The 27,474-nt window shown below is 45.0% G+C and overlaps 1 protein-coding gene across 1 annotated transcript in view; it reads left to right on the top strand.

Annotated features, from left to right (window-relative positions):
* The first annotated feature begins 907 nt into the window (after positions 1–907).
* Positions 908–27,474, top strand: part of MDFI (MyoD family inhibitor) — a 38,059-nt gene continuing 11,492 nt past the window's right edge. Inside the window, exons 1-4 of the mRNA XM_068265525.1 lie at positions 908–989; positions 2,552–2,620; positions 14,419–14,526; positions 26,060–26,689. Coding sequence (XP_068121626.1) covers positions 950–989; positions 2,552–2,620; positions 14,419–14,526; positions 26,060–26,689 — 847 coding nt within the window. The 5' untranslated portion in view covers positions 908–949. The remainder of the gene's footprint in view (positions 990–2,551; positions 2,621–14,418; positions 14,527–26,059; positions 26,690–27,474) is intronic.

The following is a 27,474-nucleotide window of genomic DNA, read 5'->3' as shown; positions in this document are numbered from 1 at the left end:
GCATCATCAACCCTATGAACAGCTATTGCTATAGGAAACACTTGAGAGTAAAATCTTTGTTCAGGCCTCCTGGAGACTGCGTCCCCACCTTGTCCATCCACCACGCCCCAGGAGTTCTCTCACATAATCCCTGCCCTCATGCATGTGGTGGTATGAAGTGTTTCTATAAATCTTGCATTCCTGTGATGAACATCGAGCACTTGAAAAAGGGCACCTCGCCCGAAACGTTGTTCTGGACATGTTATGCTGTAATAGTTGATATATTACCTAAATAAATGGATTTTGTTAGATTAGAATCCACTGAGGGTCGAGTTTCTTATGGGATATATGTATAGATTCATTTGACTGAAATGGAGGATTGGTGACCCTTCCTGGCATAGGAACTCCCCGCAATACACTCATCGCCTGAAGCCCACAGACACTTTCTAGTATCGTGCTAGCAGTTCTTCACCCATTCACTATGACATCACCAGATTACAAAAAATGAAAAATTATTTTTACCATATTTTTCATATTGTAGCCCAGATGGTGTATTAAGATCTCTGCCTGGAACTATGTTTTAATAAATTCACAATACAGATACCATTTTTGGGGATTTTTTTTTTGCAAAGGACTACAGGACAATGTAGATAAAGTTGTGGCGTGGAACTGAACCTGGGACTTTAGGGCTGTTAGCCACTTAGGGGCATATTCATTTACCATTGCTTACGCTGATAAGCTAGTGCACATTGCACAGTTAGCATTATGTGAACATTGCTAGGCTAATGCACATCACGCTACTTAGTGCGTTATAAGGAGTGTTGCCAGCAAGGGATTGTTACTTGATTCCTTAGGCATCAGTGCTGGGGCGACACTGTACAGACTAGTCATTAGCTTCTAAGCTAACAATGTGTTCTGTTTCTATGCAGGAAGGCGGAGGGCCGACGGAGCGGCACGCAAGTGACATCACATGGAGGCCAGGGTGAGAGAAGAACAAAGCTCTCAGCCGGGTGAGGTGGGGGCTGCTGTACACATGCTCGATTCTCCACAGAGGCGGTTGTTCACAGCCAGCTTGGCTGAGTTTCATCTAGACAAGACACAGAACATTTACATTGTGCTTTTCTCCTGGCGGACTCAAAGCGCCAGAGCTGCTCAGTAGGCTGTAGGAGTGTTATGGGGTCTTGCCCAAGGTTTCCTACTGAATAGGCACTGGCTTACTGAACAGGCAGAGCCGAGATAAGAACCCTGGTCTCCTGTGTTAGAGGCAGAACCCTTAAAGAGAACCCGAGGTGTGTTTAAAGAATGTTATCTGCATAGAGAGGCTGGATCTGCCTATACAGCCCAGCCTCTGTTGCTATCCCAAATCCCACTAAGGTCCCCCTGCACTCTGCAATCCCTCATAAATCACAGCCGTGCTGTGCGGCTGTGTTTACATCTGTAGTGTCAGTCTCAGCTGCTCCCCCGCCTCCTGCAGAGCTCTGGTCCCTGCCCCTGTCCCTTCCCTCCAATCAGCAGGGAGGGAAGGGATGCAGGCGGGGACTGGAGTTCTGCAGGAGGCGGGGAAAGCAGCAGACTGACACTATAGAGATAAACACAGCCAGCTCTGACAAGCTGTTTGTCAGCAGCATGGCTGTGATTTATGAGGGATTGCAGAGTGCAGGGGGACCTTAGGGGGGTTTGGGATAGCAACAGAGGCTGGGCTGTATAGGCAGATCCAGCCTCTGTATGCAGATAATATTCTTCAAACCCACCTCGGGTTCTCTTTAACCAGCACACCATCCAGTTTGTGTACAGGGATTTATACCGCTCATATTACTTAGGTAACACAGGCTACTTTGTTAATGTAAATAACAGTAAAATTGCCAAGAATTTCCTGCGTACAGCAACTTTACTAAAGTTTACTTAATATGTCTCTATGTGGTTAATAGCCCAGATTCAGTTCCAACACTATCTACATTGTGCTTGCTTAGAGTTTCCTCCAAGTATTTCAGTTTCCTCTCAGCCTCAGAACATGATCCCCCAAATTTGGCTCTAAACTGTGGTAAGGACGTTAAACTGTGAGCCCAGCTGAAGAATAGTTACTGTAGTTATGTTGTAGTTATGTGAATTGTTTGATGTGAAATGCTGTGGAAATTATTTCAGCACTTTACCCATGAATAATAATACGATAATAAGATTATTATTATTATTATGTCACTGCTATTGCTAACAATTAATGCATTCAAGTTTAAACTCTTTTCAAAGTTGTGCCAGTAACATAGAGTTTTTGATGAAGTGATGTATAAAAGTCTGTTTTGACATACCTTTAAAGTTTTTTTGTGTTGATTTCCTGACCATGATACACATCCTACATATTAAATTATATATTAATAATATTAATGAAGCATTCTCTTTCCTTATGCTCACTGCAGTAGAGTTTAGATCATAAATAATATTATGATTAATTAATTAATTATTTACTTAACTTACCTAGTGCCTAGAATCATTCATAACAGTCAAACAGTGTATCATTTTAGCAATTTGTACACTGCCTGAACCAATGCCTAAACCTCTGAATTCACTTTCATTGTAGCCCTTTCCCAGATGTCTTTAAAGACGTATTTTCCTTCTGAACACAACTGCACAGCCAGACTGGATACAGGTGAGTGTTGACTCCTTTTATACTCTGTCACAATATGAATATGAAATTGTATAAACTACTCGTGTGCATAGAACTTCCTGGGATTGATGTGCAGCGTGATCCTCACAAGTGCATAAAGGTGCGTATGCACATTTACCAAGGGAAACCTGGTTGCAGGCATAAATAGTGGGTGGTCAAAAATGGCTCTATGGGAATTCACTAAACTGAATTGAGGCAATGGCGCACCATTTGCCTACTCAATGACAGGTGAAATTGATGTGTCAATGCATTTAAAGCATTTTGTTAGGAAAAATGTTTATAAAACATTCCCACAGTGTTTACAGGTTTTATATGAAAAACATGGTTAAATCAAATCGATTTTAATAAGAAATGTTATTAAAATTACTGTATATAAAAAAAATAGGGGTTGATTCACAAAGGTTACTTATTTTCACCTCAACTATAAGGAGTGCTAATGCAGGAGATAAACAAATAAGGAGAGACAATTCATGAGGTAAATAGTTAATGAGAACTAAACCACGATTTAAGTCAGTTAAGGAGTGTTATACAATGAATTAAGTCAGTTAAGGTGAGCTAAACCATGAGTTAAGTCAGTTAAGGAGAGCTAAATTGTGAATTAAGTTAGATAAGGAGAACTAAACAATGCGTTAAGTCTGTTAAGGAGAGCTAAATCATGAGTTAAGTCATGTAAGGAGAGATAAATTGTGAGTTAATAAATAAAGTGAGATCATTTAACAGCAAACTTTGTGAATCAGGCCCATAGTGTCTCCCACCCAGCCCCATTACGCCTAGTCTTTCAAACTATACCAGTGGTTGTGGAGCCCACCGATGTCAGGATCTGACACCTAAGCAATACCCCCCACATGGTTTACAACATTGAGGAAAAAACAGTAAAAGTGTTTTGCAAAGCCTATCTCCCACTTTGTTACTGAGGGCAGAGGGCTCATCCCCACCTTGTGCTAGGGGAAGTGGGAGTGAATACTGTATCTCAACACATGCAAGGGTTAGCCCCGAAGGCTTATGGTGGAATCTGGGAGCCCCTTTTAATGATAAGGAGACCTCTTGATGTCTGCCTCTTGCATGTAAATAGGTAAAGCGGTCATTGTTGACTCCATGCCTGTTTATATAATAAAGGAAAAAGTGAAAACAATCAAGATTATATCATTAATGGGTACCTAAATGTGGTGGTAGGGGTCTGAAGGGTGGCAAGATACAAGAATCCATAATTGGGCATATCACAAGCTTTCAGTACTGCTACTGCTCCAATATATCTTTCCGCCTCTTTAAGATCAGGTCCTGAATGTTTCAACAGATTAAATAAACTGGATCAGTGGATTATCTCTATTCTTCTACATGAAAAAATGTCTTCATTCAAAGAGCAGTACGTTTGTTTAAATTATTGGGGTCAGCATCAGCCATTCCAAAAAAATCCTGGGTTTAAGTGGAGAATGGCAAAAGTCCTCTTTTAGCTCTGTGCGGTTAAAATGTGCGATCATATCAGAAAGAGGGGGTACTACCCCTGCTCAAGAAACCCTCCCTCGACCCCTCGCTACCCTCCAACTACCGTCCTATCTCCCTCCTCTCCTTTGCCTCAAAACTCCTTGAGCGTCTGGTTCACAAACGCCTGACCCAGTACCTCAATGCCAACTCACTGCTAGACCCATTCCAATCTGGATTTCGGCCTGCCCACTCAACCGAAACTGCTCTCACCAAAGTGGTCAATGACCTTGCCTTAGCTAAAGCTGAAGGTAAATACTCCATTGTCGTCCTCCTTGACCTGTCAGCAGCTTTTGACACAGTAGATCATCCCCTACTCCTCCAGTCCCTCCAGTCCTTGGGCATTCACGATCTCGCCCTGTCCTGGCTTTCATCCTACCTCTCCAACCGCTCCTTCACGACCGCCTTCAATGAGTCCTCGTCCACCCCCAACCACCTCTCAGTGGGAGTCCCCCAAGGTTCGGTCCTTGGCCCCCTACTGTTCACCCTAAACACATCTTCCATTGGCAAGGTTATCTCCTCCATGGGTTTTAACTATCATCTGTATGCAGATGTCACCCAGATCTACCTCCACACCCCTGACATATCCACCACTACCATGGACAAGGTCTCCTCCTGCCTATCAGCCATCTCCTCCTGGATGTCCGTTAGGTTCCTGAAACTAAATCTAGACAAAACAGAATTTATGATCTTCCCACCCCGGCCATCCACGAACCTCCCAGATGTGCATGTCACTGTTAACCACACTACCATTCGCCCTACCTCTCAAGCCCGCTGTCTGGGTGTCACCCTGGACTCCGCACTCTCCTTCACTTCCCACATCCAAAACCTCACAAAGTCCTGCAACTTCCACCTTCGTAACATCTGTAAGATTCGCCCTTTCCTGACCTCTGCCACCACCAAACTCCTCATCCATTCCCTCATAATTTCCCGCCTTGACTACTGCAATGCCCTGCTGTCTGGTCTCCCTATGACTCGAACAGCCCCACTGCAGTCCATCATTAATGCGGCAGCCAGAATTATCCACTGCTCCCATCGCTCCACCACGGCAGATCCCCTCCTAGAATCCCTCCACTGGCTTCCTATCCAGTCCAGAATCAGATTCAAGATACTGTGTCTGACCTACAAATCTGTCCACAAAACCTGTCCAACCTACATTTCCGATCTTACTCAGAGGTACACACCTAGCCGCTCACTCCTCTCTTCCAATGAACTTCGCCTAACCGTCCCCCGCATCACCCAGTCCCATGCACGCCTCCAGGACTTCTCAAGAGCTGCTCCAACACTATGGAACTCCCTACCTCCACCCATTAGGGCAGCCCCCTCCTTCAACATCTTCAAGAAAGCCCTCAAAACTCACCTTTTCACTCTGGTCTACTACCCCTCACAAGTGCTTTAAACCTACAGCTCTAAACCTACAGCTGAACTCTGGTCCCCTACCATTCGTGTCCTTACCTCTCCCTCTAGATTGTAGGCCTTTGGGCAGGGTCCTCCTCCTTTTGTGTCCTACCTGATCTTGCACCTCCATTACTGTGAACCCATACTATGCATCTGAGTGAACCTAACTTGCCTAATCTCCATGCTCCATCCAGTGACTGACTAAGCATTACCTGGTACTCATACTATGGTGTGTGATCTGGTTTTCCTGTATTCCTGTATTGTCATATTGCTGTATGTTAACCCTAAATATTGTCTGTAACCTAAATTAATGTTCAGCGCTGCGTAATATGTTGGCGCTTTATAAATACAATAAATAAATAAATAAATAAATATGTCTTGTTCCTTGAATATAGCAATTTGAATTGCAGCCAGTGGAGTGCCGTCTTTTTTTTCTGTTTTGGGGTATCCAGAGGATAACCTGGAACAGGCCATGGAACGTGTAAACGAGAGACATGTCTAAGGGTCAATAAGAAAAAGAAGAAAAATGATGAAAAAGTGCGACTTATTACGACATGCGGTTCACATTGGTCCCAACTCAGGGGGGTCCTTGAACACCACTGCCATGTCCTCAGGCTGGATCCTGAATTATTGGATATTGTGGGCCCTTACCCATTAATGACACCCAGGAGGGCACCAAACCTAAGGGATTCACTAGTAAGGGCAGAGGTGTATTCGAGGGCACAGGATAAAAATGCAGGTCCCCTTTCAACAGGCATGTAGCCATGTGGGCCATGCAGATATTGTAGGCTGGTAGACAAGACTAAAAAGTTTGAGAATTCCAAGGGGAATAAAGAATTTGAAATTAGAAGCTTTGTAAATTGCAATACAGAAGGGGTCATATATATGATCTCGTGTCCCTGTGGTTTAAAATACATAGGGAAGACAAAAAGAGCCCTAAAAGAAAGCATCGGGAACATGTTGCAAATATAACACAGTTGATGAGAAAAGTCCATTGAGGACACATTTTGCCCTATTTCATAATAGTGATCCGGAGTTCCTTAGATTTAAGGGGATCATTAGGCCTAGAAAAAGTAATAGGGGTGGGGATCATGAGAAATTGTTATATCAGATTGAAAATAGGTGGATCTACAATTTAGGGACATTTGTACCTAGAGGATTAAACACAGAATTAAATTTGATTCACTTTTTGAAAGAATATTAATAAATGGGGTCTGGAGGAATGGTATTTATTGGAAAACTATTTCAGGGTATAATTTATGTTTACATAATTGGTAAAATCTGATTGCATTCCATCTGCTCTTTTCTTCCCCTTCTACACCCCCCTATTAAGTTCTGGGGCAAAAGATCTGGGCAAAGTATGAGAGACTGTGTATGGGTGTTATGTTGTGAGACTAGGTATTAGAGATCAACTATTTATGTCTCCACTTAAGAGAGTATACTCCCAGCAGTTTTCATCTAAATAATGTGGATATGACTTTAATGATGATTCATGACGATGCGGTGGAACTATGTGTTGAAGGAAATAACGAAAATTGAGGAGAAGATAGAATGAGAGACACTTTACCATGCAGATGCAAATAAAAGAACTGTGAGAATCTGATTGAAATAAAACTAATGTAATAAAGCTATTAAAGGGAACCTAAACTGAGAGGGATATGGATGTTTCCTTGTAGATGTCACAAGAGCCCTTAGTGGTCTGACCGCACTTAGCCTTCTAAACGGTGCCAGCGCACAGATCGTGCGAACTCTGGTCGCAGTCAATGCGCAGGAACCGTTAAGAATTAGCCGCAGACAAACCAGAAGGGAGCCTGTGAGATGCGGGTAATTACAACGTACACACGATTCCACGGTATCTGCCACCACCACTGGTATGGGCCAGTGGACCCGATTTACTGACTGACTAGTCCTGCGAATAAAACGGACAGTGAATGACTTGGAGAAAGTCGTTTATTCACGCAATATAAATAATTAATATATACAGATAATTATTAAAATCACAATTATTAAGACAGTAATAGCCAGTATGAAATAAAAAGGGAGAAAATACTTATGGTTTGTGGAAATATGTCCTTTTGTGGGAAAATCAGAAAGTTCAAGCAAAACGGTTTCAAGTTCTTAAAGCTCTTGGTTTCAATCAAAGTTCAGCAGAATTCTTTGTTCCAGGTTACAGAAGATACCAATCAAGATGGCCGCTAGCACATGTGTCCTTTGTTTCAGATGGGTCAGCAAAATGGCCACCAGCCCTATGTCCTCTGGCTGGCCGCAGGATGTTCTCAGATGGATGGAATGGGAGGACTCGCAGCCTGCCTGCTGGCCAGGTGCTTTTGATGAAGCTGGTTTGGGGGTGTGGCAATGCCGGCCCCTCTGAGTCACCAACCAATGCCAGTCCATTCCCTCTGAGAGATTTTAGGGCTAAACTTATGAAATGCTGTAACTCCTGAACCATACACGTTATATTTAGGGGGGTAACAGCTTCATACTTGGTGGAAAATACAGATTAATATGATATCCGACATGGCTAGTGCAGCAGATCAGGGTCCTGGGTAGATTCATACCTGGATTGTAGGGGCCGCGGGCCCCTCTCGACTGGTATCAAGAGATCCAGCATGACCCTACGGATCCAATGATACCGCTCTCATAACCACTCTATTTATTGTATACTGTAAATGGGCAAAAGATTATATAGTAAATTCATTTCTTCCTGCTAAGGCTGGAGCCAGGCTGACTGGAGTCCAGCTGTGTCTGCTTCTTGGGATCTCCCTCTATGAAAGGCCCTGTTGGCTCCTTCAATTAACATCTGAATGTGAGATCAGCTTAGACAAACTTTGAGTTTACACCTCTGGCTTAATCAGCAGTCACAGGGCCAGTCTTCTTGCCAGCTGCTAACAGGGGAAAAAAACTGCCTATTTAAAAAACCAGGAATGTCAGTCTCTAAATCGCTGGCCTGACTACACTCACGGGCAATCGGCGCAATAAACCGATTGCGTTCTCGTTTCTCACGGCTGTTCCGTGACACCTCCCCTTCCTGATGCTGTGTAGGGGGTTGTCAGCAAGACATCCGCCGTAGCAGCCATTGGCGCTGTTGGGTCTAGTTCCCCCTGACACCGGGACAGCCCATCAGCGTTCCGGTGTCGGCCAACCTGGCTGACGGGTCTCGGGTTGCCGGTGCGGCGGGAAAATCTATTGGAGCCTGTGGCTCGGTTCCCCTGGACCGGTCGCGGTCTGCTACCCTCAGGGTTGACCCGACATGGACCGTTCTGGACAGGGCGTTTGCGCCACTGCAGTCGGACGTAGTGTCTGCCGGGACTGCCGACAACGGGCAGTGGGTTGGTTAGGTCAACAGCCAGCCCACGCAGGGTTCCCCTGCTAAGTGGCTGTGGACCCAAGGGAACCCCGCGGGAATCCCTGGACCTTCCCAGCTCCGGACAGACGGCACATGCCCTGCAGTAGTTCGCTACATCCCTGTTCATCCGGGGCCAATAAAACTGTTTCCGAATACCGGCAAGTGTCTTGCGGACACCCGAGTGCCCTGTCAGAGAATTACCATGTGCGGATTTCAGCACATGTCCCCTGAATGCACTCGGGACCACAAGCTATTTGGTATTCACATGGGATCTACCTGTAGGGGGCTGTACAGACTCACTGTACAGTCTCCCACCTTCCCAGTACACCTTGAAAGCGGCCCCGTCTGCGAGGGGCTCAGCGGCTTGCTGCCTGAGCACCTCCAGGCTTGGGTCACTTTGTAGTGCGGCTGAGAATACGGCGCTGTCAATTTCAGCCAACTGGCTCATGTCACACGATGCCAGCGGCTGAAAGGTCTCATCCCTGCGGTCAGAGGAGGGGGAGGAGGCCGGAACCCCCTCCACCTGTTCTGAGCTTGGGTTCTGAGCAGTGCAGCTGCGCGGTACTGCTAGCACAGGTACACTGTCAGAATGGCACAGACGGACATTACTCAAATCATCATTGCATGCAGTAATGACATTGACAGGTATAGACATTTTTTCATTACAGACAGGTTGTACAGTAAACTCAGGTACAGTTACAGCATCATCACAACAGACAGTCTGTACATCAAACTCAGGTGCCTTTGAAGCAGGCACTGTTGAACCGGGTACCCTTGAACTGGGCACATTCAACCCACCTCCCCCTGGTGCTCCCCCAAGTGTATAAAGTACCTGGTGGTGGGTGGCGAGTCCGTCTCCTTCCGTGAGCGACAAGGCGGTCGTGGCAGGTTCATAGTAGGACACAAGCTTGCCCAAATCAGTCCCCAGCAACACAGGGACTGGGAGATCCTTCATAACCCCAACAACCCTTTCTTGGATTCCAACCCCCCAATCCATCTTCACCCTCGCGTGGGCTATGTGAAAAAGGGTGCCCTCTACTCCAGTAAGGGCAAGGGATCGGCTGGAGCTGATGCTCTCCTTTGGCACAAGGTGTGAGTGAACTAACCTGATGTCAGCTCCGGTGTCTCGAAATCCGGTGACAACTTTGCCGTTCACTCTAACAAGTTGCTGCTGGTCGGTTCGGTCGCGGATTTCCTTTCCGCGGGCAAACAGGACAAAATCTGATGATCCAGGCTGTGGTTCGCTGGCGGGTTGCCTCTGCTGTGGGTGAGGTACAGGTGATTCAGATGATCCAGGTGTCAGTGGTGTCTGTCTCCGCTCCGGACAGTCGAATTTCATGTGTCCGGGCTGGCGGCAGTAGTGACAGGTGACCTCTCCAGGCGCTGCAGCCCTGGGTGCAGAAGCTGTGCTGGGTGGCCTCTGTGGCTGACGGCTCACAGGGGCAGGAGAGTCTGCCGAGGTATTGGGCTGACCTCCTCTCCAGCTGGATGGGACAGTTCTGCGGGTATCAGCCACCCGGGTAGTTGCAAAAGTCTCAGCAAGGTCTGCAGCGACAGTGGCTGAAGCCGGCCTGCGTTCTAGCACAAACTGTCGTACATCAGCAGGGCAAATGTTCAGAAATTGTTCCAGGACTATCAAGTCCTCCAGGACATCATAAGACCCTTTGGTGAGGCCTAGAGTCCACTGGCGGAGTGTGGTGAGCAAGCTGCTGACCACATCTCGGTACGAATCAGAAGACTTTTTCTGCCAGGCCCTGAACTTTTTCCGATAGGCTTCTGGCGTCAGCTGGTACTTGGTAATGATAGCGTCTTTTATAGCAGCATAATCATTATCCTTCTCTGCAGGCAATTCTGCGAAGGCATCAAGCGCTTTGTAGCGCAGCAACGGTGTCAGATGCCTGGCCCACTGGTCTTGGGACAGACGATACTGACGGCATGCTTTTTCGAAAGATCGCAAGAACAAGTCAATGTCTGTGTCTTTCTCAATATTAGCAAATTTAAATTTTGCACTTACGGGTGCTGCAGCTCCTTCAGCAGGGAGGCTGGGCGGTGAACTCCGGCTGGCCTGTTGAACCTTTGCCATGTTGAGCTCATGCTGTCGTCTCTCCCGCGCCTCTGCGGCATCCCTCTCCGCGTGGCATTCAGCAGCAGCAGCAGATTGGCGCTCCTCACGCATGTACTGCAGGTACTAGTCCAGGTCCGTCTCCATCAGCTGTCGTAATGCCTGCTGCATTATCGGATCAGTACAAACGGACAGTCCAGTACTGGCCGGTTCCAGGCGAGTACCTTCAGAAACTCTGGGATTGGGGTCCACACTGACATTTTCCTGCGTAACTGTTGATGCAGGGCCCTCAGGATGCACAACCTCTGTACGGTCAGGAGTCTCAGTCTCTGGTTCCCCTCGATTGTCAGATGGGCTGGTATCCACTTCAGCGGACACTCCCGGCTCCCGCAGTTGCTGGGTATCCCATTGAAACAATTCCGTTACCAGGTCCCCTTGTTTCTTGCGGCCGACATCAATGCCTCTCTCTTGGCAAAGATTTTGCAGGTCCGCCAGGCACATTTTCTTGTAGTTCCCGGACATTTCCACGCCAAATAAAATAAAACTTTTGGGGAGGGGTACTGGCTACACGGTCTCTCTGTATATATAAAAAATATATTGCCTTCCAGCTACACCAACGAATTAGTTTGCTTCTTGATAGCGCTAGCGCTATCTTAGATACTTTCAGCACAACACAGGTCCCAACCGCTGCCTAACACTGTCACAAGTCTGACCGCACTTAGCCTTCTAAACGGTGCCAGCGCACAGATCGTGCGAACTCTGGTCGCAGTCAATGCGCAGGAACCGTTAAGAATTAGCAGCAGACAAACCAGAAGGGAGCCTGTGAGATACGGGTAATTACAACGTACACACGATTCCACGGTATTTGCCACCACCACTGGTATGGGCCAGTGGACCCGATTTACTGACTGACTAGTCCTGCGAATAAAACGGTTAAACACACGGTATTCTGTCTAGCCAACAACAAACAAACAGTAGCGTATCTTCAGAGACCCGGGATCAGTTCTGTGTGTGCTGATAAGCAGGGTAGCGGACAGTAAATGACTTGGAGAAAGTCGTTTATTCACTCAATATAAATAATTAATATATACAGATAATTATTAAAATCACAATTATTAAGACAGTAATAGCCAGTATGAAATAAAAAGGGAGAAAATACTTATGGTTTGTGGAAATATGTCCTTTTGTGGGAAAATCAGAAAGTTCAAGCAAAACGGTTTCAAGTTCTTAAAGCTCTTGGTTTCAATCAAAGTTCAGCAGAATTCTTTGTTCCAGGTTACAGAAGATACCAATCAAGATGGCCGCTAGCACATGTGTCCTTTGTTTCAGATGGGTCAGCAAAATGGCCACCAGCCCTATGTCCTCTGGCTGGCCGCAGGATGTTCTCAGATGGATGGAATGGGAGGACTCGCAGCCCGCCTGCTGGCCAGGTGCTTTTGATGAAGCTGGTTTGGGGGTGTGGCAATGCCGGCCCCTCTGAGTCACCAACCAATGCCAGTCCATTCCCTCTGAGAGATTTTAGGGCTAAACTTATGAAATGCTGTAACTCCTGAACCATACACGTTATATTTAGGGGGGTAACAGCTTCATACTTGGTGGAAAATACAGATTAATATGATATCCGACATGGCTAGTGCAGCAGATCAGGGTCCTGGGTAGATTCATACCTGGGTTGTAGGGGCCCCGGGCCCCTCTCGACTGGTATCAAGAGATCCAGCATGACCCTACGGATCCAATGATACCGCTCTCATAACCACCCTATTTATTGTATTCTGTAAATGGGCAAAAGATTATATAGTACATTCATTTCTTCCTGCTAAGGCTGGAGCCAGGCTGACTGGAGTCCAGCTGTGTCTGCTTCTTGGGATCTCCCTCTATGAAAGGCCCTGTTGGCTCCTTTAATTAACATCTGAATGTGAGATCAGCTTAGACAAACTTTGAGTTTACACCTCTGGCTTAATCAGCAGTCACAGGGCCAGTCTTCCTGCCAGCTGCTAACAGGGGAAAAAACTGCCTATTTAAAAAAACAGGAATGTCAGTCTCTAAATCGCTGGCCTGACTACACTCACGGGCAATCGGCGCAATAAACCGATTGCGTTCTCGTTTCTCACGGCTTTTCCGTGACAGTAGACAATACCAGTTGCCTGGCAGTAGTGGTTGAATCACACACCTGAAACAAGCATGCAGCTAATCCAGTCTGACTTCAGTCAGAGCACCTGATCTGCATGCTTGTTGATGGGCTGTGGCTAAAAGTATTAGAGACACAGGATCAGCAGGAGAGTCAGGTAACTGGTATTATTTTAAAAGGAAAAATCCATATCCTTCTAAGTTTAGGTTCCCTTTTAGGAGTTAATGAAATATTGCTGGAACACAGAACACGGAAAGGAATTCAAGGGAGACCTGTCCTTGCAGGCCACCATTGCATAATCATACTGAGGAAGCTCACGTGTTAGTGGGCATAACGTATGTGGGCGGGGCTTGGATGACGTTGGCTGGAGGAGAAGCCTGGAACGTACGCATACCTAATACCCAAGCGGAAAGCCTGGCGGCGGTAAGCAAGCCAATCCACAGGTACCTGTTAGCCGCGGGACCCTGCGGTGGTCTGCACGGATTCTCGTCAGGATCAAGGTAACAACTCTTATGATACCTGGTGATGCACAAGTTATTGAGAAAGCATATGGACTATGCCGGAATAAGTTTAAACCATAGGAGGGAGCACGCTGTTGAAGTCGAAGGCTGTAAGAGAAGCAGTATGCACCTGCAAAGCAGAGACTTGATGCAAGCTAGGTAAAGCAAGTTTAGGGACACTTATGTTAGCTTTTTGAAGTCCCACAAAGACTATTGCTTATAGCACTATTGGTGCACTCTCAGTCGCTTGCACACACGCGCACCTACTAGGATCGGCCAATCCAGATTGGAGTGTGATAGTGAGGAGACTGTTGGTATGCTTGATTCCAGGAGTACTCCTCGGTGTTTGATGCCCACGTCTTGCTTTTAGGGATTTAATTTTTAGGGGGATGAAGGTTACGCTATTTTTTTTTTACTAATAAAGTATTTTGGCATACAGTTTTATGAGTGGTGGTTGTTTGTATTGTGACTAGTCTTCAGATTTTCAACCAACCTTCCTCCATGGTATTCCATCGGGGTGAACCCTGCCTTAAGGGACCTGTGCACCAATTTTGATACATTTTTGTGCACTTCATAGAGCCCATGCATTGACTTCAACCATTCACAACTTATTCAGCCAACCTGAGCATTTAATGTTACACTGTTCCTATGCTTTGATGATAAAAATAAGGTATGATATTCTTCCTGACTTACCTCTGAATATCACAATGCTTCCTCACCTTATTTGTATCAATTTAAATGTGTTCTTCATAAGCAGGTTAATTTAAAGGGAACATTTCTATGTAACAAATCAAACAGGAAAAAATATTTTGCTATTGCAAACATGGTTTGTAAGATTCCCACAGTTTTCCTTCTGTACCTTTTCAGAGTCCAGGAGTGCGGAGCAGGTGGAAGAAATGTCTCAGAGTAAACAGAAGTCATCAATCAACGGAGTACTGCACACATCAGGAATAATGGAGCCTGGGCAAGGTCCATGTAAGAGTTACGTTTTTGTGTGAAGCATACACAATCTTTCTAAAGGCAAACCTGAAGTGAGAGGAATACAAAGGCTGCCATCTTTTTTTCCCTAATAAAGCTGCCAAGCTGAGCTTTTGGCTTTAGTTGCTTTTGAGACAAACACCTGCAACAAGCATGCAACCAGTGGAATCAGACCAGAGTGAAAGCATCTGATCAGCATGCTTATTCTGGGCCAGTGACTTGTAGCATTAGCAGTGGTGCTCATCCGGATTCCGGATATCTGAACTACCCAGATAATACCAACTTTTTCCACTATCCAAACTTTGAATAGAAATTCGGATATTTTTTAAAATCCGAATAGCACTATTCGACAAACTCGGATTTCCCATATGAAATCCGAATAGTTAGTTCAGATATCCGAGCAGAAGCCAAAATCACCTTCAATGGCAAAAATCCATTTCGAAGGCAGTCAGGCCGAGAGAGAGAGAGAGAGAGAGAGAAACACCTCCGAAAGGGATTTTGACCATTTGAAGAGACTTTTGGAAGCCATTTTCAGGTCACTTACGGTTTTCTATCTGGATGTCCGAATCCGGACGGATATTGGGTTCGGATATCCGAGTTTACTCGGATAACAAAAAGTTCAGATATCCGATTCAGATCCGGATATCTGGGTATCCGGATCAATTCGGATTTTGAAAAGGGGTATCCGAGCACCCCTGAGTATTAGAGGCAGAGCATCAGCACAGGAGTCAGCCTTCATGTTCCTCTAACCTTATGTTCTCTTTAAAAATGTTGAATAACAAATATATACCAGTATATACATTGGAGGAAGGTGGCAGAATTTTTGACAAAATAACTTAAAACAACCCTGAAGTGACCTAAAAAAATAATAGTTAGATACTCACTTATGGACAGGGAAGGTTCTGGATGCCATAGAGCCTCCCTGGTCCTCTATCGGTATCCTGATTCCACTGCTGTCCCCCGTTGAACCTTTGGGAGTACTTGAAAGGCTTCAGAAGCACTTGTGTCTCTCCAAGTGCTTCTGAAGACGGGTGCACCAGTACAGTGCATGAGCGAGCCCAGGCTTGCACTAGGGGTTTACTCACCTTTGGAAATACTCAGGGACACAAGTACTTCCAAAGGCTGCCTAGAGAGGGCCAAAGGCATATTCAACCTGCAGGTCGATTAATTTTAATAGGGGACAGAGGTGGAATGAGGGCACGGAGAGAGGACTGGGAAGGCTCTATGGGTTCCAGAATCTTCCCTCTCCATTAGTGAGAATCTATTTTTAGGTCACTTTAGGGTTGCTTCAAGGCTCTCCTGGATTCCAGGATTGCTGTTCTGTTGGGCACAACTATCAGATGGCATTTCACCGAATTATCTCTGATCCGCCCTCGCTTACTGGCTGGAAGATGTATGATGTATAATGATGAAGCTTCTCCATTCCAGTCTTCAGCACTCACAGATATTCTAAGCCAAGGCTTTTCAACCTGTGGTATGCGTACGACCGGTGGTACTTTGCTGTTGGCCAGGTGGTACACACCAGGTTTGCCTGCCACTTTATTGCCTGCATGCCACTTGTCCTGGTCCTGTCCTGCCTCCACAAAGTTTGGCTCCTCCTCCCTCGCTCCTTGCTGTGCTGCTCTGCAGCATACTTCAGACCTCAGATCAGTGGGGAAGAGACAGCCAGGCAACCGGTGCACAGTGATGGTGCAGATACAGAAAGGGACATCACTGCTCACTTCCTGTACTTGAAGTATACGCGCCATCACCATGCACCATTTGCCTGGCTGTCTCTTCACTGCGGCTGGCTTACCAATGATCTGAGGTGTGAACTATTCCACAGGGCAGCACAGCAAGGAGTGAGCAAGGGGGGAGACGAACTTTGTGGTGAGTCACTGCCTAGCTCTCAGCTCTCTGATGGTGGGACTAGGCTACCTATAATTATGCAGGGGGGGGGGGGGGAGGGAGAACTGTAATAACAGTGCAGGAGATTTGGCGTAGCCGGCGCCATCATAGGCCGAAATAGGAATTACGGCTATATCGGCGCACAGTCAGTAACATCGGCGCCATCAGAAGACAGTGCTGAAGTTGCTTTTAAAACACTGCCATTTGGCTTCCAGCAATAGCCGTATACCAGCTGTATCCTGCGCCCAAGTCTCCTAGCGGGCAGTTCATGTGTATGCGGGGGAGGGGAAAGAGAGGAACTTGCAAGACTAACTATATTGGCAATCTACCTACAGATTGCCGATACTGACAATATGAAGGTTTGCAATCTAATTGTAGTCGTTTTCCCCACCAATGCCTCCTACTTTTTCCCTCCCATATGCCCTCTTCTTAAAGTGTACCTGTAAGAAAAAAGTGCTCCGGGGGTACTTACCTCAGGGAAGGGGAGGCCTTTGTATCCTAAAGAGGTTTCCCCCTTCCTCCACAGTAGGGATCCAGCTCTGGGAGCCCCAAAGTTCTCCTTGTCGGTGTGTGCGCATGCGCAGTAGTATTTGTTTTCCTTGACTGCAGTGCTTGAGTTTAGGTCTTCTTTAAAGAGGTTCTGTGGGATTCTAAAAATCAATCAAACAAGCTGACACTTATCTGGGGCTTCTATCGGCCCCCTGCAGCTGTAATGTCCTGTGCTGTCCTCCTACGATGCTCCGTTTCCCGCCGCTGGTCCCGGTTTAATATTCATCTAAACAGGCGAATAATGTTAGCTCCTGCTCGCGTCATCGGGAGCTTACTGCACAGCCGCAGTGTAATAACTTGTGTGATTACACTGGGACCGGCGGCGGGGAATGGAGCATCGGAGGATGGCGCGGGACATTACTGCTGCAGGGGGCCGATAGAAGCCCCAGGTAAGTGTCAGCTTGTTTGATTCTTAGGATGCAAAAGAACTCCTTTTAAGTGAGAAGAATACAGTGGCTGCTATATTAATTTCCTTATAAACTGTATGAGTTGACTGGCAGCCCTGCTAATCTATGTCTCTGCAGAAGTGTCTGAATCACACCAGAAACAAGCATGCAGCTAACCTTGTCAGATCTGACAATAATATCAGAAACACCTGATCTGCATGTGCTTGTTCAGGAGCTGTGGCTAAAAGTATTAGAGGCAGAGGATCAGCATGATAGCCAGGTAACTGGCATTGATTAAAAGGAAATAAATATGGCAGCCTCAGTATGCCTCTCACTTAATTTCTCCTTAAACTGCTCACTTTTTTCACTGTAGTGGTCCTTTAAACAGTTGAAATTTGACAGTTGGAAAATGACAGTTTAAATAAGACAGTTAGAAAAGGACAGTTGAAATTTGGCAGTTAAAAATGACAGTTGGAAAAGGGCAGTTAAAATTTGACAGTTAGAAAATGGCAGTTGGAAAATGACAGTTGGAAAATGGCAGTTGAAAAATGGCAGTTAAAATTTGACCGTTGGAAAATGGCAGTTGGAAAATGACAGTTGGAAAATAGCAGATAAAATTTGACATTTGGAATATGGCAGTTACAATTTGACAATTGGAAAATGGCAATTGAAAAATGACAGTTGGAAAATGGCAGTTAAAAGTTGAACTGTCATTTTTCAACTGTCAAATTTTAACTGTCATTTTCCAACTGTCATTTTCTAACTGTCATTTTTCAACTGTCAAATTTTAACTATCATTTTCCAACTTTCATTTTTCAACTGCCATTTTCCAACTGTCAAATTTTAACTGCCATTTTCCAACTGTCATTTTTCAAATGTTGTTTTTTAACTGCCATTTTCAACTGTCAAATTTTAACTGCCATTTTCCACCTGTCATTTTCCATCTGTCATTTTCCAACTGCCATTTTCTAACTGTCATTTTCCAACAGCCAAATTTTAACTGTTTTTTAACTGTCAATATTTTCCAACTGTCATTTTTCAACTTCCATTTTTCGACTATCCTTTTCCAATTGTTTCCTTCTTCCTTTCGTATTTTATTTATTTCGCAAACACAAGCCTTGAGGTCCTCAATGTTGAATGTTGATTTGCCACCTCATTTTGTGTTTTGAGGGCTACATTTGTATCACGATTTGCACAATTTAAAACTGGCTATCTCTAACAGTGACAGGTGTCAGATATGGTGGCTGGATAGTGCAATGGTTAAGGGCTCTGCCTCTGACGTAGGAGACCTGGGTTTAAATCTTGGCTCTTGCTATTCAGTAAGCCAGCACCTATTCAGTAAGGAGTTCTTTGGGGAAGACTCCCTAACACTGCTACTGCCTACTGAGTGTGCTGTAGTGGCTGCCTCGCAAGCGCTTTGAGTCCAACAGGAGAAAAGCGCTATACAAAAAAAGGAATTATTATATGGATAACTGTGGAGAGGGAGTGGAGGAAAAAGCCTATGTTGGTGTTTTATCTTCCTAACTTGCTTCCAGTCTAATGACCCATTTATTGGCTTCAACTTTCAGAGTGGTTCTCTTTCCAGGCTAGCAGCACTTGTAGCCACCTTTGAAACTTGTCCACACTTTCTCTACCTTAGTGTTTGGTACTTGTGTTCCGCTACGATGGTGACCCTCTTTTTCTTGGGCTACTTCAAATGTATTTATTTATTTATTATGCATTGTGGTGATTTATTGTTGCGGAGTTGTTTTTCAGATTAACTTGCAGTTTTTTTTCTTGAGAAAGAGGTACTTTGTTACTTTGAAATGTTGGATTATCTTAATTACAGAATGAATTACAGATCTGTTTGTACCAATTTTTTGGAGTGCCATTTACTTCTCTTTACAAAAATGTATGGCACGTGTGTTGCTCTGCGTTGCAGTATAATTGAAATGAGACAGCAGTGTGTTGGCACAGAGATGCATGCAGCAGTTCATTATCAGAACACAGCACAGCACATGAGAGTCTGTAACACATGACTGAAATAAGCTCAGCAATGCAGCAGTACGTCCTGACCTTTACGGTTGTTATCAAATTGCCATTTAAAGGACCACTATAGTGAAAAAGTAAGCAGTTAAAATCTTTCAGAACCGACATGTTTTGGACTAGTCGAGTTCCTCATTGGGGATGCAAAGGGTTTTCTTTGTTTTTTAAAATAATTTCCTAAATGGCAGTTGCTAAGTCTAACTGCCAAAATAGGACCAGCCAGCATCCCTACTCGCACACTATTTTGGCAGTCAGACTTAACAATGGCCGTTCAGCAAATGCTTTTGAAAACAAAGGGAAACCATGAGACTCCATCGTGAGGAGATGGACTCGTCCAAAACCTGTTGGTTCTGTCAGCTTTTGAAGCGGACCTAAACTGAGAGCTGCTCTAAGGAGATAAGCAACAGCATCATAACTTTAAAGAAAAACATTTCTTTGTTACAACTTACACAAATCTTACAAAAACCCTGAAGTGTTTACTTTCTGGTGTCCTAGGAACACAAAAGAGTTAACCTCCTGTGTTTACATATTAGCCCAAACTATGGCATAGAGTGGCACACCTGACAGCGCTACTTTACACTTGCTATTTACTTGTTGATAAGGCCTAATTAGACAGGCTATTAGACCAGGGCTTTGCACCTGTGGTACGCTTGCCACCTGTGGTACTTTGCTGTTGAGTATTAGTATCCTGCTTTAGCAGCTGAGTTGTTCCTCTACCGGCCCTCAGGATTGTGTTATATACATCTGGTTGCTACAGAGGTCTTTTCCACCCTCTCATGCTCCTGCCTTGCATTTCCCTCAGGATTAATAGATAGTGCTTTGTGCATTGGGCCTGACGAAGGGCTTTGTGCCGGAAACGAGCGTGTCGTTGCCTCTCTTGTATTGCACTAAGTTGTTATATTCCTGCTTTGGAAGATATTGTATATCCATAAGGAGCTTCTCACAGAGAGTATTTCTGGAATTTTTTATGAACTTGTGTCAGTAAAGCATTTTTGATAATTTGCCATACCAAAAAGACTTTGCATGAACTATTTATGGTCCTTTCTATCTACAACGGTACTTTGCTGTTGGCCAGGTGGTACACACCAGATTTGCCTGCCACTTTTCTGTCCACCTGCCACTTGTCCTGGTCCTGTCCTGCCTCCACAAGGTTTGGCTCCCCCTCCCTCGCTCCTTGCTGTGCTTCTCTGCGGCATACTTCAGACCTCAGATTAGTGTGGAGGAGACAGCCAGGCCAACAGTGCACAGTGATGGCGCAGATACAGAAAGTGACATCACTGCTCATTTGAAGTATACACGCCGCCACTGTGCATCGCTTGCCTGGCTGTCTCTTCACTGCGGCTGGCTTACCGATGATGAGGTGTGAACTATTCCGCAGGGCAGCACAGCAAGGAGTGAGCAAGGGGGAGGCGAACTTTGTGGTGAGTCACTGCCTAGCTCTCAGGTGGTGGGGCCAGGCTACCTATAATTAAGAGCGTGGGGGGGGGGGGGGGTAGAACTTGTATGGCTACCTATATTGGCAATCTACCTCTAGATTGCCAATACTGACAATATGTAGGCTAGCAATCTAATTGTAGTCTTTTTCCCCACCAATGCCTCCTACTTTTCCCCTCCCAAATGCCTTTTTTTCTTACAGTGTACCTGTAAGAAAAAAGTGCCCCGGGGGGTACTTACCTCAGGGAAGGGGAGGCCTTTGTATCCTAAAGTGGTATCCCCCTTCCTCCTCAGTAGAGGGGATCCAGCTCTGGGAGCCCCATAGTTCTCCTCATCGTTGTGTGTGCATGCGCAGTAGCTGCTCTCTGTTCAGGCTCCAGCAGAAACAGCCAAGCCCGATTGCATCCAATCTACTGTGCAGGCACACTGGTGGTAATTGAACGTTTTCAGGCAATAAAAGTGGTACAATTAGTGGAAGGGTTGAAAAGCCCTGTTCTGACATGCAGTACAATTCTCTCTGCTGCCCTCCATGAGAAATTAGTTATTTTATCAGTATTAACAAAATACTAACAATATTAACAAAAATTAACAAATGATTTCTTGGAACTGAGGAAGGGTGTATTACTTATGAAAGTGAATATTAAAAAAAATGACTGGTACTACAAATACAAAGGGTAATAAGGGTATCAATTAGCGATATTCAACTGTTTTGTTGTTGTTCATTTATGCATCTGCATTATACGGTGTCAGGGTGAGCATTGATTGGGGTAGGGGAGTGAAAGTCATCTAAAGCAGAATCGATTGGTCATCAGGAATGTGTTCGTTATAAAAAAAAAAAATCCAGTAAAAGCTCTCATAAGGGAAAACATGTTTTTACTTACATGACATGCATTGAAAGTTTGTTTCTATTAATTAATAAAGTTATTTTTTAATTAGCACATAAGTTCACAGCATTCAAGAAGAAAATATGAAGAGATATTGTTTTCTTTAGCATCTAGGTTGATGACTTAAAAGTGTGATTCTTTACCAATATGCCTACTAGGGCAGTTTTTAGGCTAAATTGCTCCCAGGGCGAGGGTGTAAAATTTGTAGCGATAACTCACCGTCCGGGCTCCAGATCAGGCATGTGCAGAGGGAGGGAGGGGGGGGGGGGGGCTCTGGGTGCTCAAGCAACCACCCCTTTTTAAAATACCCCTTCGTCTGCAAAAAATGAACCCCGCCCATTGCACGCTATAGCCACGCCCACCACCCACTGGTAGCTCCTCCCACATCTGGAACACTTTGGAGTAAAGAGTACAGGATTTCTAGTGTAACCATCCCTGCAGCTGTGTGGGAGCAGGTAAGATGGTGTCTCCTTGACTGCAGTGACCTCTCCCCTCCCCCAGCATTCACAATGACCTCTCCCTTAACCCTGCACCCATAGTGACCTCTCCCTTTACCTAGGACCCATACTGACCTCTCCCTCCCTAGCATTAGCACTGCACTGATCCTGACTCCCCCAGTACCCACATTGACCTCTCCCTCCCTCAATTACACCATTCTTGTCCCAATCAGCATCCATAGTGCCCTCCCTCAGCACCTAAATTGACCTCTCCCTCCCCAACACCCCCAGTGACCTCTCCCTCCCCAGCACACCCAAGCTCTTCCCCTTCCTGCAGCACCCACAGTGACATCTACAGGTCTCTACTTCTCTCAACATCTACCCACACCCCTTTTCCCCATAGTTGGCACCCATTACTCACATGACACCAAGTACCTGCACCCAGGCCTAACATTGCACCCAGTACTCACACCTGCATACAGCTTCCAGATGGCACCCACTATCTGCACCAAGCACTCACTAAACCAATACCCACACCCAAAGTACCTGCATTTAAAACCCACGTGACACCGAATGCCCACCCATAGCCAGCACCTAGTACAGTCATGGCACCAAGTATTCGCACCTATGTCACACCCAGTTCCTGCACCCAGCACCCACATGACATCCAGTACATGCACCCAGATCTCACATGGCACTAAGTACTTGCAATCAACACCCGCATGACACTTGATACCCACCCATAGCCCTAACCCACATGACACCCTGTACCAGTGTTGCCAACTCATCCCTATCATTACTGACACATTTAAGTTATACGGGTTCTGGGGCTACTTACACATAATCAGTGCCATAACTGCATCTACCTAGCCACGAAACCTGGATAATTCATATGTGTCAGTAATTAAAGGGATGAGTTGGCAACACTGCCCTGTACCCGCACCCAGAACCCACATGGCACCCAGCATCTGCATTCAGCACCCTCATGACAACCAGTACCCCCAGTGGCATAGCTAAGGAGCTGTGGGCCCGGATGCAAGTTTTACATGGGGCCCCCCAAGCACTCTGTACATAACAATTGATACGGCGCACCAAAATCTGCCAATGGCAACTACAGTGTCAGAGGTGCAAGAAGGGGATGAGGAACAGTTTGTTAATGATTACCAATATTCAAAGTATCTATAGAAGTGATTATTATGAGCACAGGACATATAGAGAGCTAAAACTGCAGTTGAGGGAGGGCCCTTCGGGGCCCCTCTGGCCCAAGGGCCCCAGTGCGCTCGCAACCTCTGCAGCCCCTATTGCTACGCCTCTGAGTACTCCCTAGCCAGCCAGAAACGAGGAGGGGAAAATGTGTGGCCACAGGTGATAGGTCCGACTGACTCGACACCATTGAATTCAGCCAGTGCTTCTGTGACTGAATGTATCTGTCAAGCGGAGGAGCTCAGGGGTATGCTTTGGGACAGTTTGAGAGCCGGGTGGTGAAGGCCACATGTCACTGCAGAGCAAGGGGGCTTGGGGGAAGGTCCCCCACCACTTGTAGATACTACTGATTTTTTTTGGGGGGGCGAGGCCCTTTTTTTAAATTTGAGCACCCCTACTTAAGAACTCTCTGTAGGGCCCTTCTCCAGATGCTGTCAACTCACATGCTACCGGGTTGCTCTGTACAGCACCGCTGTGAGCACTAGCAGTGCACCCAGCCACAGCAGCACGTCACTTCTTAAATGGAGAGGGGAGTGGAGAGGGCCCCAGGGAGAGAGAGGGAGGAGTCGTGCCCCCCTCCCCTTGGCTGAGTCCCATTGTGTGGCTGCTCCCCCCTTCTTCATTGCGCCCCTTCTCCCTCACAAATCCCCAGGCGATTGTGCGCACTGCCCGGCCTTAGAAACGGGGCTGATGCCTACCACTGTATAATATTTGCATTGGTGAGATTCAGTAGCAACATGATAACCATCCAGTTTGGAGTGAGGATGATTTAATTTATTGGTTACTCTGTTTCCCAACCTTCTCAACATTATTTAACAAGTATAAGGGCTGATGCTTATAAAGTAAGTGTTAAATAAATAAATGAATAAATATTAGTACAGCTTGTAATTTCACCCCAACAACAGAAACCAAAAAGCTGAAAAGGCCTAAAAGTACAGTTCAGTGACAAGACAATATACTCTGTACAGCGCTACGGAAGCTGTTGGCACTGTAATAATCTTACCTGTCAGAGAGCATTCACTTGCTCATCGGCCTTGATACTAATCAGTATGGTGGTTCTTGGTCCTTATCCTAGTGAGATAGTAGTTTCGTGAACTACATTCATATATTGCGCATCAGCCCGATATATTATGTACTCCAGTCAGTTTAGAACTGTATAATAAATATATATATATATATTGTAATTATAGTAATTATTGTTTTTCTGTGTATGATCCGGCAAGTTCACCACTCTGATTAAAGTCTCGTCCCTTTGTACCTCAGTCATCTGATACCCGTTATAGACCTCGGCTAGCCTAACGACCTTGTCTCTGTCTCGTCCCTTCTGTACCTCAGCCATCTGATCCGATGTGTACGACCTCGGCCTGAATATTGACTTAGCACTTGTCTTGACCCTCTTGTACGGTAGCCATCTGACTTCCTGTGTAACGATATTGCCTGTTATTTGACCTAGCTCTGTTTAGTCCTACTGTACCACACTATTCTGACTTCTCGTGTATGACCTAGCTTCAACCTGACCTCGAATTGTTGTATTCTGTGTGCACGCCAAACACCCAGCGTCACAGGCGCTATATAAATACTAAATAATAATAATCTATGTGTATTAACAGTAGCATATGAGGAACTGTTGAACTCTGGTCCATCTCAATGCTCTGATACATTTCTTGAACCTAATAATATAAAATACAACCATATGTGTACATATACAAAATATTATCCAATCAATTAAACTGTTGGAAAGACTGTGTTTCGTGAACAAAGATCTCTCCTTCAGGAGTCCAGTCAAAGTAAGATAGAGAAACATATACTGAAGGCTCGGAATGTAATGAAGAGCAATGGACAATGATTGCAGCCAGCATAGTGGTCAGTGTCATTTCTAGCCAAGTCTTATTTGGTTATGCTAACATCCTCACATAAAGTGGTGGTACAGTGTGAGAAGAACTGTAAGGTAAATTAGTGTATTTGCAGATCTGATGAATATTAAAGTTACAGTCTTAAATGCCAATCCTTCAAAAAAAAAAATCACTGTTAGAGTAAACAAAGTGCATCCTGTATGGCACTAAACCTTTATTTTAACATTACAAGTGTCCTGACATGACTACCTCCATCTAACTTACAATATTGGATCTAACGCATTGCATCACTTTACAGCCCACTCTTATGACAGACTGGCAGGGACAATAATCAGGGAAGAAGCGATACATTATGCTGAAAGAAATAGCAAGAAGCTGTATAGAAGTCATCTTGCCATAGCCCACACACGTCAATCCAAACTGTGCATCACTGGATACAAGGGAGTAAAAATAAACATGAAGGGACTTCTTATGCATTTACACTGGTTAACAGGCTCGGCAAATCCTTAGTACTTAAAGAGGAACTCCAGTGAAAATAATGTAATAAAAAAAGTGTTTCATTTTTACAATAATTATGTATAAATGATTTAGTCAGTGTTTGCTCATTGTAAAATATTTAAAATCCCTGATTGATATTCTGACATGTATTACATGGTGACATTTTTACTGCTGGCAAGTGATGTAGCTGCTGCTTGTTGTTTTTTACAGTTGGAAACAGTTGGAAACAGCTGTAAACCGCTATATCCCACAATGTATCGATCAGAGCTTGTGATAGTGCTGCCGATTTATCATGTGAACAAAGCCTAAATCAAAAAGTGTTTTTAATAGCACTTATCTTATATTTTATTAATAATAGAACCTTTTCCTTGCAGGCGTTTTTACTCCAGCTCCTACTGTGACACAACCGCTTAAGATGACCAACATGCCGCAGTTCCCTCCTGAAATGACCAACAGCCCACAGTGCTGTCCTGAAATGACCAACAGGCAGCAGTACCCAGCGGAAATGACCAACAGCCTGCCATGCACTCCTGAAATGACCAACAGGCTGCAGTGCCCTCTGGAAATGACCAATAGCCTGCAGTGTACTCCTGAAATGACCAACAGGCAGCAGTGCTCTCCTGAAATGACCAACAGGCAGCAGTGCTCCCCTGAAATGACCAACAGGCAGCAGTGCTCTCCTGAAATGACCAACAGGCAGCAGTGCTCTCCTGAAATGACCAACAGACAGCAGTGTTCTCCTGAAATGACCAACAGGCAGCAGTGCTCTCCTGAAATGACCAACAGGCAGGAGTGTTCTCCTGAAACTACCAACAGGCAGCAGTGCTCTCCTGAAAGGACCAATAGCCCACAGTGCCCTCCTTTCACAGAAAACATTCTTGAAAATGTTCCCAAGAACAATTCTCAGAAAAGAAGGTCTTCCCAGCCACATCTAGAAAAACAGAGCAGTCAAGCAAGTAAAGATGGATTTGAGCCTCCTTATCTCCCACCTGGTGCTCAAGAAGGTATGCTAACTGCGTATGACTTCACCCTATCATGTCGTTTTTTTCTTTGCATTTATCTAACATTATTATTATGTCTTTTTTACTTGGAACTTCTCCTTTCAGTCCATTTATCGTACATCTACTTTAAAGAATATGCAGAATACCATTACTGATTTCCTGTAAAATAAATCCATTTGTTTGTCCACTGTGCTGCTACTCCTTCTTTTGCAAATTGTAATTAACCACCTCCTGCCAATCATACAATATATTTACATCGTTTCTGGCACCGTATTTGCCATAATGACAAGAATATGAGCCTGAAGCTCAGATGAGCAAAGTAGTGGCACCAGGGAGGCGCCGATCCCCCCTTGCTCTGCCCCCCACCGATCCGCACAGCTAAAAGTATATCATGCTTCCTGCTGCGATCTCTGAGGGGGAAGGGCTTTTGAAACCACACCCCCAGCATAAAAAGCAACTAATTACACTTTCTATAAATGTTTTATTCACTCCGTTTACCTTTAGACATGTTTTTAATATCTGTGCAGTATTAGATGAAAAAATGACACAATGTGGAAAAATATATCTTTATTACAAAACTGAATATCACCACCATACATTGTAGCAGCAATACAATTTAAGTTTTATAGTAAATGGAATAAATAGCCAAGGTTGATTAGGGTTTATTATTTACATAATTTTTCAGCTAGTTTCTTCTTTTTATTTTTAAAATGTATAGGAAATAAAATAATTCCTGGGGAAAAAGTACCCAAAGAAAGTCTAGTTTGTCCTGAAAAAAAACAAAACGA

This window comes from Hyperolius riggenbachi, chromosome 2, assembly GCF_040937935.1.
Source record: "Hyperolius riggenbachi isolate aHypRig1 chromosome 2, aHypRig1.pri, whole genome shotgun sequence".
Classification (NCBI taxonomy): Eukaryota; Metazoa; Chordata; class Amphibia; order Anura; family Hyperoliidae; genus Hyperolius; species Hyperolius riggenbachi.
The sequence above is the reverse complement of the archived record's forward strand: the minus strand, read 5'-3'. Positions and strand labels throughout refer to the sequence as shown.